The 15,700-nt window shown below is 38.9% G+C and overlaps 1 protein-coding gene across 2 annotated transcripts in view; it reads right to left on the bottom strand.

Moving 5' to 3' along the window:
* Positions 1 to 510: 510 nt before the first annotated feature.
* Positions 511 to 15,700, bottom strand: part of LOC130915431 (sodium channel subunit beta-1-like) — a 35,212-nt gene continuing 20,022 nt past the window's right edge. Inside the window, exons 2-6 of one of the 2 annotated variants that reach the window (XM_057835444.1) lie at positions 14,334 to 14,500; positions 12,748 to 12,985; positions 12,540 to 12,681; positions 6,517 to 6,591; positions 980 to 1,127 (exon numbers count right to left, since the gene is read on the bottom strand). In XM_057835444.1, coding sequence (XP_057691427.1) covers positions 6,525 to 6,591; positions 12,540 to 12,681; positions 12,748 to 12,985; positions 14,334 to 14,500 — 614 coding nt within the window. In that variant the 3' untranslated portion in view covers positions 980 to 1,127; positions 6,517 to 6,524. Of the gene's footprint in view, positions 1,128 to 6,516; positions 6,592 to 12,539; positions 12,682 to 12,747; positions 12,986 to 14,333; positions 14,501 to 15,700 lie in introns of both variants that reach the window. The other variant, XM_057835443.1, reaches the window with a different exon arrangement.

Here is a 15,700-nt window from a genome sequence, read left to right as displayed (position 1 = left end):
TGTACCACACATCAGTCACCTGAGTGTTTTCCGCCATGTATGTATAATATATATATATATATATTTTTTTTTTTTTTTTTTTACTTTATGTGTATTCTGTGCAATGGATTTAACAGCATTGCTGCTCTCTAGTGGCCACCCTTAATATTACAGAAACTCACAAACGTGTCCTAAAGCAAGGCTCATTGGCTACCATTGACGGCGATTGACGTCCAATCAGTTAGAACTGCGGGGGCTGGCAGTGTCGTCAAATGGGTCCGACGTCAATAACCGTCAAAGACAACTAATGAGTTGATGAGAAAGGCACACTCACAATTACAGTACACACACTGATTTAAAATGCAGGTGTGGAATAGGTAAGATTAATTTTGAAAGTTTGCAAATTATCAAATATTTCTAATATTTTGTAATTTAAGCTAATTCAACTGGATAAAGAAAAACAAGGAACGCCTTAACAAATGTTATTCAAAACATTTTATTGTTTTTTTTTAACATGTTATTCCTCAAAAAGTCACTTTTTTTTAATTTCGAATTTTTGAATTGAATTTGAAATTCGTGTCACCTGGACTTCCAAATTCAACCACTCAATATAAAAAAATATATACTGTTTCAAAAGTATTTTGTCAATCTTCGATAATACTGGATGGAAATAATACATTTTCAGGTATTCTGAAAGCTGTGAAAAATGACACTTGTTAATCACAATTTTCATGTGCAAGTTAGTTCAAAAATGTAAACAAAGGTATTTTGGAAATATATTGCTGTAATACTAGTATGTTTTAGACACCTGTGAGAAGTGGGGAAAAGTACTGTAAATAAAATCTCATTTGAATCGAAAACTTGATACAAACTTGAATAAGCTTACAGTATTTTTGTATTATTTTTCCAAATTATTGCTTTCGGCATATTGTTTGGGTTGTTATGCCCACTTAACTGTTATTTTCTATGACTGCCATTTTTTTCATGATTGTATTGGTAATTCATATTTAGCTTTTTCTTTTGTAACAGTTGTTGTCGATTTGTCCACTGCCTCTCTTCCCACTCCTATCCTGGCATGCTGCTGCGGAGGAGAAGGTGATGCTGAAGGCGGATGTGAGAAGCCATCCCTGCGCCAGCACTTGCTCAAGCTGAGGTAAAAAAAAACAACACGTACGTCATCATTAGTTTTAATTTCCTGTCAACACGAGTTGTGGTTATGTCTGCGTGTGAGCCGAGTTAAACAGGGTTGTTGTTTTTTTTTTTTTTTAAGAGTCTGAAGCAGGTCCAGCCCTGGGCATAGACGAACTAGGCGGTTGCCTAGGGCGAAATCTAGTGGCGGGGGCACCAAATTGCTTTGGGGGGGAAAAAAATCACCCGAAAAAAGATTCTCACGCTATACTTCCAGAACGTTTTCTATTATATGAAGTACATTCAAAAAGGCTACATATAAAAAAATATTTTTTTTCCCAATCTGGATTGTGTTAGCTACGTACCTGCTGTTTTGTGGCACATATGAGGGAGGGAGGGACAGCTTAAAGTATGTAAGCAGATCCACTTCGTGAAAAAGGACAAATAATGGCAGGTGATTAAATTAAGTCATTCAAACTCACGATTTCAAAACGAAATTAAAATGATCACATAACAAACGCGCAGAGCTGCCATTGTTCCGGAAACGTCTCTACCGGCCTTTCAAAGTATTACTGACTTTGTTTTAACCTATTGCTAACTTCGTTTCAATGACTAGTTAGTGGGGAAAGCTAAATGCTAAAAACATGCCCTTTTCCTAGTTCCTTAGAGTTTGGGTTTGTGCAGTTGTACTCAGCAGGGGCAGGAAAAATGATGCATTCAAGGAAGGTGGGAAGACTGACTTATCCCACTCGGATGCTGCCAGTTGTGACCTCGAAGCGTTCCAAACGAATGTAAATAACAAAGATGGTTGTTTGCGACAAGTTGTTTTTTATTTTTGGCATTAAAAGACAACAAAGCTGACTTTGACCTTCACTTCTTTAATTACATCCTTGCTGAAAGTCAATCTAAAAAAGATATATATATTTTTAAGCTAATTTACTGTAAGACAAAAAATTCATGGCGTCTCAAAGAAAGTTAATTTAACGTCATTATTGTGTAATCAATACGTTGTCTTTAGCGCCATTTTGTTGAGTGACGCCAGACTGACATGTTTACATGATGATGTTAACATGATTACATGTTTTTTCCCCGACTTCATATCTAGGATCTCCCAGTTCGAGTGGCATTCCAATCATATTTTTCCTGGTCGGAGGTCGGAAAACTCCAACTTCCTACCTTCCTCGAATGCAGCATGCTTATGAAAACCTGACGGAGAGGCGCTTTCTTAGCTGAGTACAACTTTGCATGGCCAAACCTTGAGAAACTATGGGCAAAGGTAATATTTTTAGCATTTAGCTTTCGCCGCTAACTAGTCGTTGAAATTCGTTTGCTAATACGTTGAAACAAGGTTATCAATACGTTGAAATGAGAATATCAGTACGTTAAAACGAGGTTAGCAATAGGTTGAAACGAGTTGTCAATATGTTTAAACGTGAAAACCCTGGTAGAAATGTTTCACTAAAACAGGCAGCTCTGCGCTTCCGTGCAAACGGAATAGCATAATTAGCGATTAATAACACAACTGGAACACTAAATTAATAATAAGCAAAGAACATGAAGTTGAAATGTTATTTACATCTGTAGTGCTGCAATGCATGCTGGGAGGCTTGTTGTATGACAACAGTGTTGACAGCAGGTGGCAGCAGAGGTCATCTCTCTCCCAAGGAAAGTAAGCAATTACCTTGATCAGCCATGGCCAAATAAAGTTTCATGAGGCAATGAAGCTTTGCAGTTAATTGATGCAAAGCTTCATGGTGGTTCATTTGCTCTATGGCGCTATCAAGTGGTCATGAAGCCAAAGAGGTGTGGAGAGGTCTATGGCTATTTTTTGAAGAAAATTATATGAATGTGGTTGTGTTACTGTATGAACAAAATGCAACAAGTGCTATCAGGATAATTTGCTATTCATTTACAGTGGGGCGAATAAGTATTTAGTCAACCACCAATTGTGCAAGTTCTCCTTCTTGAAAAGATTAGAGAGGCCTGTAATTGTCAACATGGGTAAACCTCAACCATGAGAGACAGAATGTGAAAAAAAAACAGAAAATCACATTGTTTGATTTTTAAAGAATTTATTTCCAAGTTAGAATGGAAAATAGGTATTTGGTCACCTACAAACAAGCGAGTGACGGGATCTGTCGTTCACTTGAGTAAACGAATCCATTCCGGATCGTTCAGTAAAAAGATTCGTTCAAACGAATCGTTCAACGAATCGTTCGCCCCCCTCATCTCCCTCCCCGCCCAAATGAATCGTTCGGTTAGTGAACGGGAAGTGACGTTGCCGAACGAATCACCAAAGACCGCTTCGCAGTATAACTGAACGGGAAGTGACATTCTTGGTCCCTCCCTCTCTCTTGCACACAGGCTCCTCATTGACCGCTTGTCGTAGTTTCAGTAATGAGTGACAGGCAATATCATCTGCTTTCACAGACAGCCTCGTCTCCCTCCTGCTGCTGCAAAAGCGAGGGAGAACTTCCGCGTCGTCTGTCCTAGTTCTATGGGGTCAAAGTCATGGCTCGTGCTTGCATTTCGATTGAGGACACGGTTAAACATTTTCCTTTTGTGGGGGGAGCGGGGGGTTGGGGTCGGGGGCGCATGGACTTTCTTTAGCATGTTCTTGATCACATTTACAATGCTTGCTGTCACGAAAATAAAAATAAATCGAAAGTTTAATTTCAAAATATGGAACGACCAACACATCATATTTACCTCTCGCTCTGTTGTATTTTTGTTTTTATGCTCATCACTATTATTTTTAGTTACTATTGTTAAAACTATAAGTGTAAATAGCTAGTTGTCGAATGTGCTGCTCTGAAATAAAGACAATACTACATTTTGATATTTGACAGTTTAATTGCAAATCAGTATTAAGATAATCGTATTGAATTTTTGCACTGGTATTAATAAATAAAATAATCCGGTCAACTCCCCTGTCGTCCCCTCATCTCAGATCGTCAAATGCTGACGAGAAATGATTGCTTGCTCTTTACGATATCGCCTTTCTACCCTCATTAGTCTGTTAAGAAAAATTTACACATATTGCGACATCTCCCGTGTCCATGTGCGTTGTTTTGGGGCGCTTGAGTAGCACATGATGGACGGATTGAAATAATTTGTCAAACCAACCGACACGCTCTGACACGAAAAAAAAAATAAAACACTTGGAAAAAATGACATGTATATACCGTTTTATTGCAAATCAGTATTATGGTGATCATACTAAATATTTTTTTCTGTGCACATATGAGGTAAATATCGCTGCCATGAAGCTTCCTTATAGTGACAGTTCTTTGCCCCCTTCATTGCCGTCACGCGACCGCAGCTCAACTTTTGCTTGCCTCGTAGCTACCCGTGTTTTAAATTACTGTAAATTTGATAGTATGTGGTAATAGGTAGTCGTGAGTCTGTTGAGAAAAGTAGTACACTAAACCATGCTCGCTAGATTTGTGTGGTGTTTTTGTCTTTTTGAGCTGCATTTGATAGGCTCCACGTTAACAAATATGTGACAAAGTCCTTTCCTTTCATTTTTTGATTCGTTCAGCGCAAATTCATTACTGAAAAGTCAAGTTAGCAGCAAGCTAGGTCAGGAACCGGAGGACCGAGTCACTGAACGGGAAGTGACAAAACTCAGTCTTGCCCCCCTGCCTGCACGCTGGCTGCTCATTGGCCACACGTGGAAGTGAGTGACATACGCCCTGATTCTGTTTCCGGTCCCTCCCCTGCCCGCGATGAGGCTGGCGTCTGATTGGTCGTGTGCAATGTCAGAAGACGCTGCCGCTTGCTCAACGCCCTCCCACGCAGTGAACAAGCACCAACTTCATAGAACGAATCAGTGCAGATGGTGATTAGTTCGGTCTCGTTCACCCAAACAATTCGTTCAAAAGGAACGAATCGTTCGCGACCGATACAACACTAAAACAAGCAAGATTTCTGGCTGTCAAAGAGGTCTAACTTCTTCTAACAAGGTCTAACGAGGCTCCACTCGTTACCTGTATTAATGGCACTTGTTTTAACTCATTATCGGTATAAAACACACCTGTCCACAACCTCAATCAGTCTCACTCCAAACTCCACTATGGCCAAGACCAAAGAGCTGTCAAAGGACACCAGAGACAAAATTGTAGACCTGCACCAGGCTGGGAAGACTGAATCTGCAATAGGTAAAACACTTAGTGTAAAGAAATCAACTGTGGGAGCAATTATTAGAAAATGGAAGACATACAAGACCACTGATAATTTCCCTCGATCTAGGGCTCCATGCAAGATCTCGCCCCGTGGCGTCAAAATGATAACAAGAACGGTGAGCAAAAATCCCAGAACCACAAGGGGGAACCTAGTGAACGACCTACAGAGAGCTGGGACCACAGTAACCGAGGCTAAGTAACACAATGCGCTGCCAGGGACTCAAATCCTGCACTGCCAGACGTGTCCCCTGCAGAAGCCAGTACACGTCCAGGCCCGTCTACGGTTCGCTAGAGAGCATTTGGATGATCCAGAAGAGGACTGGGAGAATGTGTCATGGTCAGATGAAACCAAAATGGAACTTTTTGGTAGAAACACAGGTTCTCGTGTTTGGAGGAGAAAGAATACTGAATTGCATCAGAAGAACACCATACCCACTGTGAAGCATGGGGGTGGAAACATCCTGCTTTGGGGCTGTTTTTCTGTGATGGGACCAGGACGACTGATCTGTGTAAAGGAAAGAATGAATGGAGCCATGTATCGAGAGATTTTGAGTGAAAATCTCCTTCCTTCAGCAAGACCATTAAAGATGAGACGTGGCTGGGTCTTTCAGCATGACAATAATTCCAAACACACAGCCAGGGCAACAAAGGAGTGGCTTCGTAAGAAGCATTTCGAGGTCCTGGAGTGGCCTAGCCAGTCTCCAGATCTCAACCCCATAGAAAATCTGTTGAGGGAGTTGAAAGTCCGTGTTGCCCAACGACAGCCCAAAACATCACTGCTCTAGAGGAGATCTGCATGGAGGAATGGGCCAAAATACCAGCAACAGTGTGTGAAAAGCTTGTGAAGAGTTACAGAAAACGTTTGGCCTCCGTTATTGCCCACAAAGGGTACATAACAAAAGTATTGAGATGAAATTTTGGTATTGACCAAATACTTATTTTCCACCATGATTTGCAAATAAATTCTTTGAAAATCAAACAATGTGATTTTCTGGGAAAACGTGGAAAACTACGTTCTAATATTTTCAAGTGAGAGAACTTGTACAATTAGTGGTTGACAAAATACTTATTTGCCCCTCTGTATATTGAGAAACACTAGCTTCTACAGTGTTTTGACAAAATATTTTTTAAAATATATGGTTTTTTATTGGGGTTTCTTAGCTACACGTTGCCTAGAGCACCAAGTCACCCAGGGCCGGGCCTGGTCAGAAGGATTCGAACATACCAAGTGTCTTACTCTTCCAGCTGTACAGCTGCGCAGATGTCTTTGTTTTCTGGCGCTATGGCTAAATACTCGGCCCTGAGAGGTGGAAAAGGGAGGAGGAGGAAGGAGAGAAAAGAGTCAAACAATCAAAACAGAATGTGTTTTGATTCAGCAGGAGAGTAGGGAGGACTTTGAGTGCCAAACTTAAATCAAGACATGAATAATAAGAATGAGTCATTAAACATATGATTTCACTTTTTTTTTTTTTTTTTTAAAGCAACACTCGGTAACTTTTCAACCTTTATAAAATATTTTCACAACATTTGTGATGATCTGTTGACTGACAAATAGTTGAATGACACCTCAATGACACCCTGCCACACACAAAAAAAAAAAAACTACAAATGTGCTGACAGCTTTACGGCAAATGTTACTTCCCCTTTCCCTCCATTCATTATATAGACGGAAGTCAATGTAAAGGCGCAAATTCTTCAAAGACTGCAGAGGAACAAAAGACAAAAAGTTTTGTCCGAGGAGAAAAAAAAGGGAGGTTGGCGTGACCCCCGCCTCAACAACCGGGTAGGGTAGGAGGGATTAACCACATGGTTGCTAACCGTTATATGCTATTGTTTAGCCACAAGTGGATTCATTTCCTTACTACTATTCATCCTTCAAACAGCCATTGGAAACAGAAATGTCGTTTAATCCAACTCCAGGTGACAGAGATCATTTTACGACACTGTGCGGGTGTGCGCTGGTCCTCATGGGAAACGCAATCTTCCTAAAGGCAAAACGGGACCGCTTTTGTCCACCGGCATCGCTAAAATTGACCAAAACTGAAGTTACCTCATGTTGCTTTAAATAGATTTTTCAAATTTTTTTTAAATTATTTGTTTCAATTTTATATATTGCATGAAAATGTATACATTATTGAAATTTAAAATTGTGTATTTTACATTTTGAATTTTTTTTAACAAATATTAAATGAACATATTTAATGACACATTTAATTCATATATTTCAAATCCTCATTTATCACTTTCATTTTTTTTTTTAATTTCAAAATATATTCAAATTAGTTTCAATTTCAATTTTTAATGAAAACCGTATATACTGCAATATCATATTTAATGATACATTTACTTATTTAATATTGTGTTTGTTTTTATTTAGTCCAACAATTACTTTGATTTTTAGATATTTATTGAAATTATATAGTGCATATTATTTACATCTTAAAATTAGGGCTGTCAAACGATTAAAATTTTTAATCGAGTTAATTACAGCTTTAAAATTAATTAATCGTAATTAATCGCAATTCAAACCATCTATAAAATATGCCATATTTTTCTGAAAATTATATATATATTCTGTAAAATAATTTGTTGGAATGGAAAGATAAGACACAAAATGGATATATACATTTAACATACGGTACATAAGGACTGTAGTGGGCATTTCACTCTACTGTCATTTAAATCTGTCTATGCTGTCCTCACTCCGAAGCGTCTACTTTTTCCAAAGCTAGACAGCTAGTGAACGACGCCTTAATAATCAGACTTCTTCCTTTTTCATCTGATTTATTAATAAAATGGCCTCAAACCATTGTCCTCTTTAGACCATAGTGAAACTACAAAAAAAAAAGTACACAAGCATTGCATTAGCAACAACGTTAGCTTAGCACGCTATACAGGTTCACTAAACATAAACAAAAAGCGTCTCATACAAAAAATATAACATTTCGCTTATTAACATAATATGTACATTCTTTACAACAACCATACTTACGGACAAATCTTGTCCAAGGATCATATAAGCACAACATTACAACGTAGGCGTCAGCCCAAGACGTCGTGCAGCCATATTGAACTGGCAAGAAAGCAATAAACCATGTCGCAAAGCGACCACAAGAGTTCGCTGTTAGACAGCACAAAAAACCTTGCTGTAAAACTTACCAAAAGGCAGAATACTGTCTGAGCAGGACATGTTCGTGAATTGCATCAAAAATTTTAACGTGATTAATTAAAAAAATTAATTACCGTGCGTTAACGCGATAATTTTGACAGCCCTACTTAAAATGTAAATGTATTTAAAATATTAATATTAAATAATAATAATCTTAAATGCTGAAATTCAATTTTTAATGACACTTATTTCAAGATTTGTTTTCAATATATTATATAACACATATACAGGTAGACCCCAGGTTATGACGCACTAGACTTACGCGATTTTGACGCCGGAGTCTCTCCACCATTTTTATCTCCAGTCGTTTTTTTTTCTTTTTTCTTAGTCAAATAAACAGTACCTTATTGTACCTCACAGGATCTTATTTTTTACTTTACTTTATTAATATGAAGTGTTCTGTCCTCACGAAACGTGAAGTTGTTCAGATTTACAGATATCAAAAAATGAAGCTTTTTACTCTCACTTTTGACAATTTGTAAAGCTGAAACCCACGTTCAATTATGTTCAAAACGACGCGCATTTGAACAATAAAACATTTGACACGAAACAATTGGTGTTCAAACGTCAATCTATTCTGATCAATAGGTAAATTTAGTAGACTAAATAAGACTATTTTGCATAATAAAAGTCCGCTAGCGTAAATGCTACGAATGCTAACGTATTTACAATACTCATAGCAAATCGCTCACACGTAACTCCACAAACTGTAGCTGTAAACTTAAATACAAATGGATACACAAACATATATTAGCTGAAACGACTTACAGCTTTATGTGGGCCAAACTAGAGCGCAGCTGTCTTTTATCCATTTCAGACTAGAGTCTGCTCCTCAGTCATAAGGCGACAGTCCAGCCAGACCTAACGCTGCCACCAGAGGGCAGTGTATCCTCCATGATTAAACAAAATACAATACTTTTGGACTTTTTGGATAGTTATTACGGGGTACTTAAAGGGTAAATTCTGACTTATGTAGAAATTTGGTTTACGTCGCCAGCGTAGGAACGGAACTTGTTCCTAACGCAGGGTTTACCTGTATAATTTTATTCAATTTGCATTTTAATTTTTTTTGTGAATAAATATCGAAAAAATAACACAACTACAATTTTAAAAAATGACGTTTTGTAAATTTGACTCTCTTGATCCTCCATAGGTGAACGCTGAATGAACGAAGGAAATTGTGACATAATTTGCGTACAGTGATATATCGTTTCTTTGTTTTAACCTTATCAGTGAGGAGCCACAAGCAAATAAATGTACAGTGGTATGAAGTATCTGAACTTTTTGGAATTTCTCACATATCTGCATAAAATCACCATCAAATGTGAGTTGATCTTTGTCAAAATCACACAGATGAAAAAACAGTGTCGGCTTTAACTGCTCCAACCCAAGCATTTGTAGGTTTTCATGTTTTAATGAGGATAGTATGCAGACAATGGCAGAAGGTGGAAAAATAAGTAAGTGAATCATCACATTTAATATTTTGTGGCCCTCCTTTGGCAGCAATAACTTCAACCAGACGCTTCCTATAGCAGCAGGTCAGACTGGCAAATCGACCAAGACTAATCTTGGCCCATTCTTCTCTACAAAACTGCTGTAGTTCAGTCAGATTTCTGGGATGTCTGGCATGAATCGCTGTCTTTAGGTCATGCCACAGCATCTCAATGGGGTTCAAGTCTGGACTTTGACTTGGCCACTCCAGAACATGTATTTTGTTCTTCTGAAACCATTCTGAAGTTGTTTTACTTCTGTGTTTTGGATCATTGTCTTGTTGCAGCATCCATCCTCTTTTTAGCTTCAACTGTCTGATAGACGGCCTCAGGTTTTCCTACAAAACATCCTGATAAACATTTGAATTAATTCATCCATTAATGATTGCAAGTTGTCCAGGCCCTGGGGTAGCAAAACAGCCCCAAATCATGATAATCCCTCCACCATGCTTCATGGTGGGGATGAGGTGTTGATGTTGGTGAGCTGTTCCATTTTTCCTCCACACATGACGTGGTGTGTTACTCCCAAACAATTCAACTTTAGTTTCATCAGTCCACAAAACATTTTGCCAAAACTTCTGTGGAGTGTCCAAGTGCCTTTTTGCAAACATTAAACAAGCAACAATATATTTTTTAGACAGCAGTGGCTCACTCTGTGGAGTCCTATGAACACCATTCTTTGCCATAGTTTTACATATAATTGATGTGTGCACATAGATATTGGACTGTGCCCAGGCCATTTGGGGGCCCTAAGCAAAATAATGCCAAGGGGCCCATATTTTTGGTCCAACATTTCGTCACAGTGTACTGTGAAACCCATACATGCAATCCAACCCATACGTCAATATTTTGTATATTCATCAGATTTTTCGTTTCTCTACTCCAGAAGGATAAATTCTCTTCGACATATTCGTGCATCTATTTTCCAAGCAAGTTTGAGCACCAATCATCGCGAAGAAGCTTCAACGTCACTCCCCAGGTTGCCGGATTGTAATGACAGGAAAATGGATGTTTGCATAGATGAACGGCAATGCGCGCCACATTATTCACGATGCTCTATTAACAACGTATAAAATGAGGTTGACAGATTGGGGGCCCCCTAGTGGTCAGGGGCCCTAAGCAGCTGCATAATCTGCGTATAGGCTGGGCCGGCCTTGACTGTGCCAGCAATTTCTGTAAGTCTTTAGCAGACACTCTAGAGTTGTTTTTTATCTACCTATTCTGCACTAAACTCTTGGCGTCATCTTTGGTGGTCAGCCACTCATTGGGAGAGAAGCAACAGTGCCAAACTCCTTCTGTTTGTAGACAACTTCTCTGACTGTCGATTAATGAACATCCAGACTTTTAGAGATGGTTTCTATCCTTTCCAAGCTTTATACAAATCAACAATCCTTGATCGCTGGTCTTCAAACAGCTCTTTTGACCAAGCCATGTGTATGTTTTATAGTGGGCAGGGCAGATTTAAACCACTCATCAATGATTGGGCACACACCTGACTTAAAATGTTTGGTAAAAATTAGGGCTGTCAAAATTATCGCGTTAACGGGCAGTAATTAATTTTCTAAATTAATCACGTTAAAATATTTGACGCAATTAACGCACATGCCCCGCTCAGACAGATTTAAATGACAGTACAGTGAAATACCCACATGTTAATTGTGTTTAATGGAGTTTTGCCGCCCTCTGCTGTCGCTCGGGTGCGACTGATTTTATAGGCTTCAGCACCATGAGCATTGTGTAAGTAATTATTGACATCAACAATGGTGGGCTACTAGTTTATTTTTTGATTTGAAATTTTGGCAAATTTTATTAAAACGAAAACATTAAGAGGGGTTTTAATATAAAATTTCTATAACTTGTACTAACATTTATCTTTTAAGAACTACAAGTCTTTTGTATCCATGGATCGCTTTATCAGAATGTTAATAATGGTAATGCCATCTTGTTCATTATAATAAACAAATACAGTCCCTATGTACCGTATGTTGAATGTATATATCCATCTTGTGTCTTATCTTTCCATTCCAACAATAATTTACAGAAAAATATGGCATATTTTATAGATGGTTTGAATTGCGATTAATTCCGATTAATTACGAATCATTAATTTTTAAGCTGTAATTAACTCGATTAAAAATTTTAATCGTTTGACAGCCCTAGTAAAAATTGGTTTCAATTGATGTTTAAGTCTCCTTAGGCAAAGGGTTCACTTACTTATTTTCCCTCCTTCTGTCATTGTTTGCATGCTATCTTCATTAAAACATGAAAACCTGTAAATGTTTGGGTGGTTTTAGTTAAAAAAAGACACTGTATTTTCATCTGTGTGATTTTGACAAAGATCAGATCACATTTGATGGTGATTTTATGCAGAAATGTGAGAATTTCCAAAAGGTTCAGATACTTTTTCATACCACTGTAGCTCAACAGACTAGCTGCCATTGACATCATTGGCGATGGAGCCAATAAGCTAAAGTCAAAGAACACACTTTAAAGTTAAAAAGCATGTGAAGGATAAAAAAAAAGGACAACTCGCTGGAATAAGAGCAGGAAGAAGTGAATGTTGGGTGTCCAAAAACTAGTTTGACTTACGCGTTCTCCCTCAAGGCCTCTTCGCCGGCAGCAGAGATCTTCCTGTAGCAGTAGATCATCTCCACCAGCAGCCACAGTTGCAGACCAACGATAGACACGTACATCATCACCTCCGACAGAATGGACGCCCACCCCCGCGTCACTGCCAAAAAACACGGGTGAGTCATAATTCACACAATGGCCTCCCCAACCCAAAAAATCAACATACTTTTGGGCACCACACGCAAGTTGATGGTCTTGCTGCTGACGGTGTGGAAGGTGTAGTCGTTGTAGAGGAGCATGCGGCTGAAGACGCACCTGTACGTGCCCGTGTCATTGAAAGTGACATTGTGGATGTAGATGGAACCGTCCTGCAGGTCCAGCGTGGACGTGCTCCCGCGCCACTCCATGCGGGACTCAAAGCGCTCGTCCAAAATGGAGCCAAGCTGGTCCTCGAAATTGTATATCTGTTGAAGTTAACGCAACGGAAATATGAGCAATGTGTCATTAGCATCGATTGAATTTTATTTGAAAAAAAATATCTATACAATGGGGCAAATAAGTATTTTGTCAACCACTAATTGTGCAAGTTCTTGAAAAGATTAGAGAGGCCTGTAATTGTCAACATGGGTACACCTCAAACATGAAAGACAGAATGTGGAGAAAAAAAAACAGAAAATCACATTGTTTGATTTTTAAAGAATTTATTTACAAATCATGGTGGAAAATAAGTATTTGGTCAATACCAAAAGTTCATCTCAATACTTTGTTATGTAACCATTGTTGGCAAAAACGGAGGCCAAATGGTTTCTGTAACTCTTCACAAACTTTTCACACACTGTTGCTGGTATTTTGGCCCATTCCATGTTACTGTGGTCCCAGCTCTCTGTAGGTCATTCACTAGGTCCCCCCGTGTGGTTCTGGGATTTTTGCTCACCATTCTTGTTATCATTTTGACGCCACGGGGTAAGATCTTGCATGGAGCCCCAGATCGAGGGAGATTATCAGTGGTCTTGTATGTCTTCCATTTTCTAATAATTGCTCCCACATTTCTTTACACTAAGCGTTTTACCTATTGCAGATTCAGTCTTCCCAGCCTGGTGCAGGTCTACAATTTTGTCTCTGGTTTCCTTCGACATCTCTTTGGTCTTGGCCATAGTGGAGTTTGGAGTGTGACTGACTGAAGTTGTGGACAGGTGTCTTTTATACTGATAATGACTTAAAACAGGTGCCATTAATAAAGGTAACGAGTGGAGTCTCGTTAGACCTCGTTAGAAGAAGTTAGACCTCTTTGACAGCCAGAAATCTTGCTTGTTTGTAGGTGACCAAATACACCCAATAGAATGCACAAACATGCCCATCAATGGCATTAATCAAAGTAAATGCCATTAGAAATGAATGGGGAAATTTGGACGTCCATGGCTGTCAGTGGCAGCACCCTTCATAAGCGTCAATGGAATCGAATTCAATTTCCATTTTAATTCTAAGATCATTCTTTGCTTAAATTTTAAGTAATTGATAATTGATTAAAATGTCAATTATAATATGTATTTAATGCATAATATTTGTGATTAGGATTTATAATAAAGTCTCAATGACGCTACGGATGTTATAAATATTTCGTCCACAATTTTGTCTGCTGGCCAGTGTAATATAAAACTATTTTAAATTTTAGTATAGAATCAAAATAGACAATTTTGAATTACTTATTAAAAGAAGATAATTAGGTTTGTGAATATAACATGCAGTACAATGTGTACAGTTTTGCAATGTGGTGCTTTGATGAAGTAATGTTTGCACGAGTGCAAGCCTGACGTGTGAGAAGTCGTCGTCGTGCGAGGCCTTGAAGAACCAAGCGACGCTGGCAGTGGCCATGACCTCTCCCCTCCTCTTGCACGAAATGCAGCCCATTTTAAAGCCTCGGTTGGCCACCGCCTCTGTATCCGAGTCCACCTCCACGCACGCGCCTGTGCACGAGCAAGCTAAAAAAAAACAACAACAGAAAATCGAACTTAATATCAATTCATTGACATCTATCACCATCAATTACACACACAAAAAATCATTCACTATCAGAAGCCGTAATCTACACCAGCTGTTCCCACATCTGCTAATCCTTTTAAAAGTCACTTTTATATTACAAAAACGCTCATTCCTAATTTCATCATGAAGGACGCGCGGCATCTAAGCTCAATGTCAACAAACCTTTTCATGCTGACTCTGTCAAATGACACAAGCAGTAACCGACACGCACACGGTGGGTACGTGCGCACCGCATCAAAAAATGTCAGCACGTTACATAATCAGTGACATGGTTACATTACGCAAGAGATATTCTAGAATTTGCCGTGCTCTAACTCGCTAATCCTTTCAATCAAATCATGCACAACCTCGGACGCACAAAAGACATACAACAACACATGCTATTATTATGGTGTGTACACCTCACCCCGCCCAATCACGTCTTCTTTAGACTCACCTCCCATCCTCTTACTCTTCGGATATCAAGCCCCCCCCACATGGTGTCCACATGTAAATATAATTAGTAGGGTTGTTCCGATCATGTTTTTTTGCTCCCGATCCGATCGTTTTAGTTTGAGTATCTGCCGATCCCAATATTTCCCGATCCGATTCAATTCCAATCATTCCCGATAATTTTTCCCCATCATATACATTTTGGCAATGCATTAAGAAAAAAATGAATAAAACTCGGACGAATATATACATTCAACATACAGTACATAAGTACTGTATTTGTTATGACAATAAATCCTCAAGATGGCATTTACATTATTAACATTCTTCCTGTGAGAGGGATCCAGGGATAGAAAGACTTGTAAATCTTAAAGGATAAATGTGACTTTGTATATTGTTACTAAATATTGCCATCTAGTAGAGGTGTGCGAAATTTCCGATTCTTAGATTATTCGCGATTCGGCCGTGGAAAATTCGAGAACGATTCTCAAACGTCCAAATTCCGATTATTGAAATATGTCAAGTAAAGCGGAAGTAAAACACACTCAGCGCGCCGCGCGGTCTTCGGGTCACAATGAGGAACGAAGCGAGAGTAGCTAAACATCATGCTTGTCATTACCCGGCCCCTCTGGTAATGCCAATGCTCAACTCACAGCTCTAGCTTAACTCATGCCGCGTGATAAAACAACAACATACCTGACTGTTGC

Source organism: Corythoichthys intestinalis, chromosome 4, assembly GCF_030265065.1.
Source record: "Corythoichthys intestinalis isolate RoL2023-P3 chromosome 4, ASM3026506v1, whole genome shotgun sequence".
Lineage (NCBI taxonomy): Eukaryota > Metazoa > Chordata > Actinopteri > Syngnathiformes > Syngnathidae > Corythoichthys > Corythoichthys intestinalis.
The sequence above is the reverse complement of the archived record's forward strand: the minus strand, read 5'-3'. Positions and strand labels throughout refer to the sequence as shown.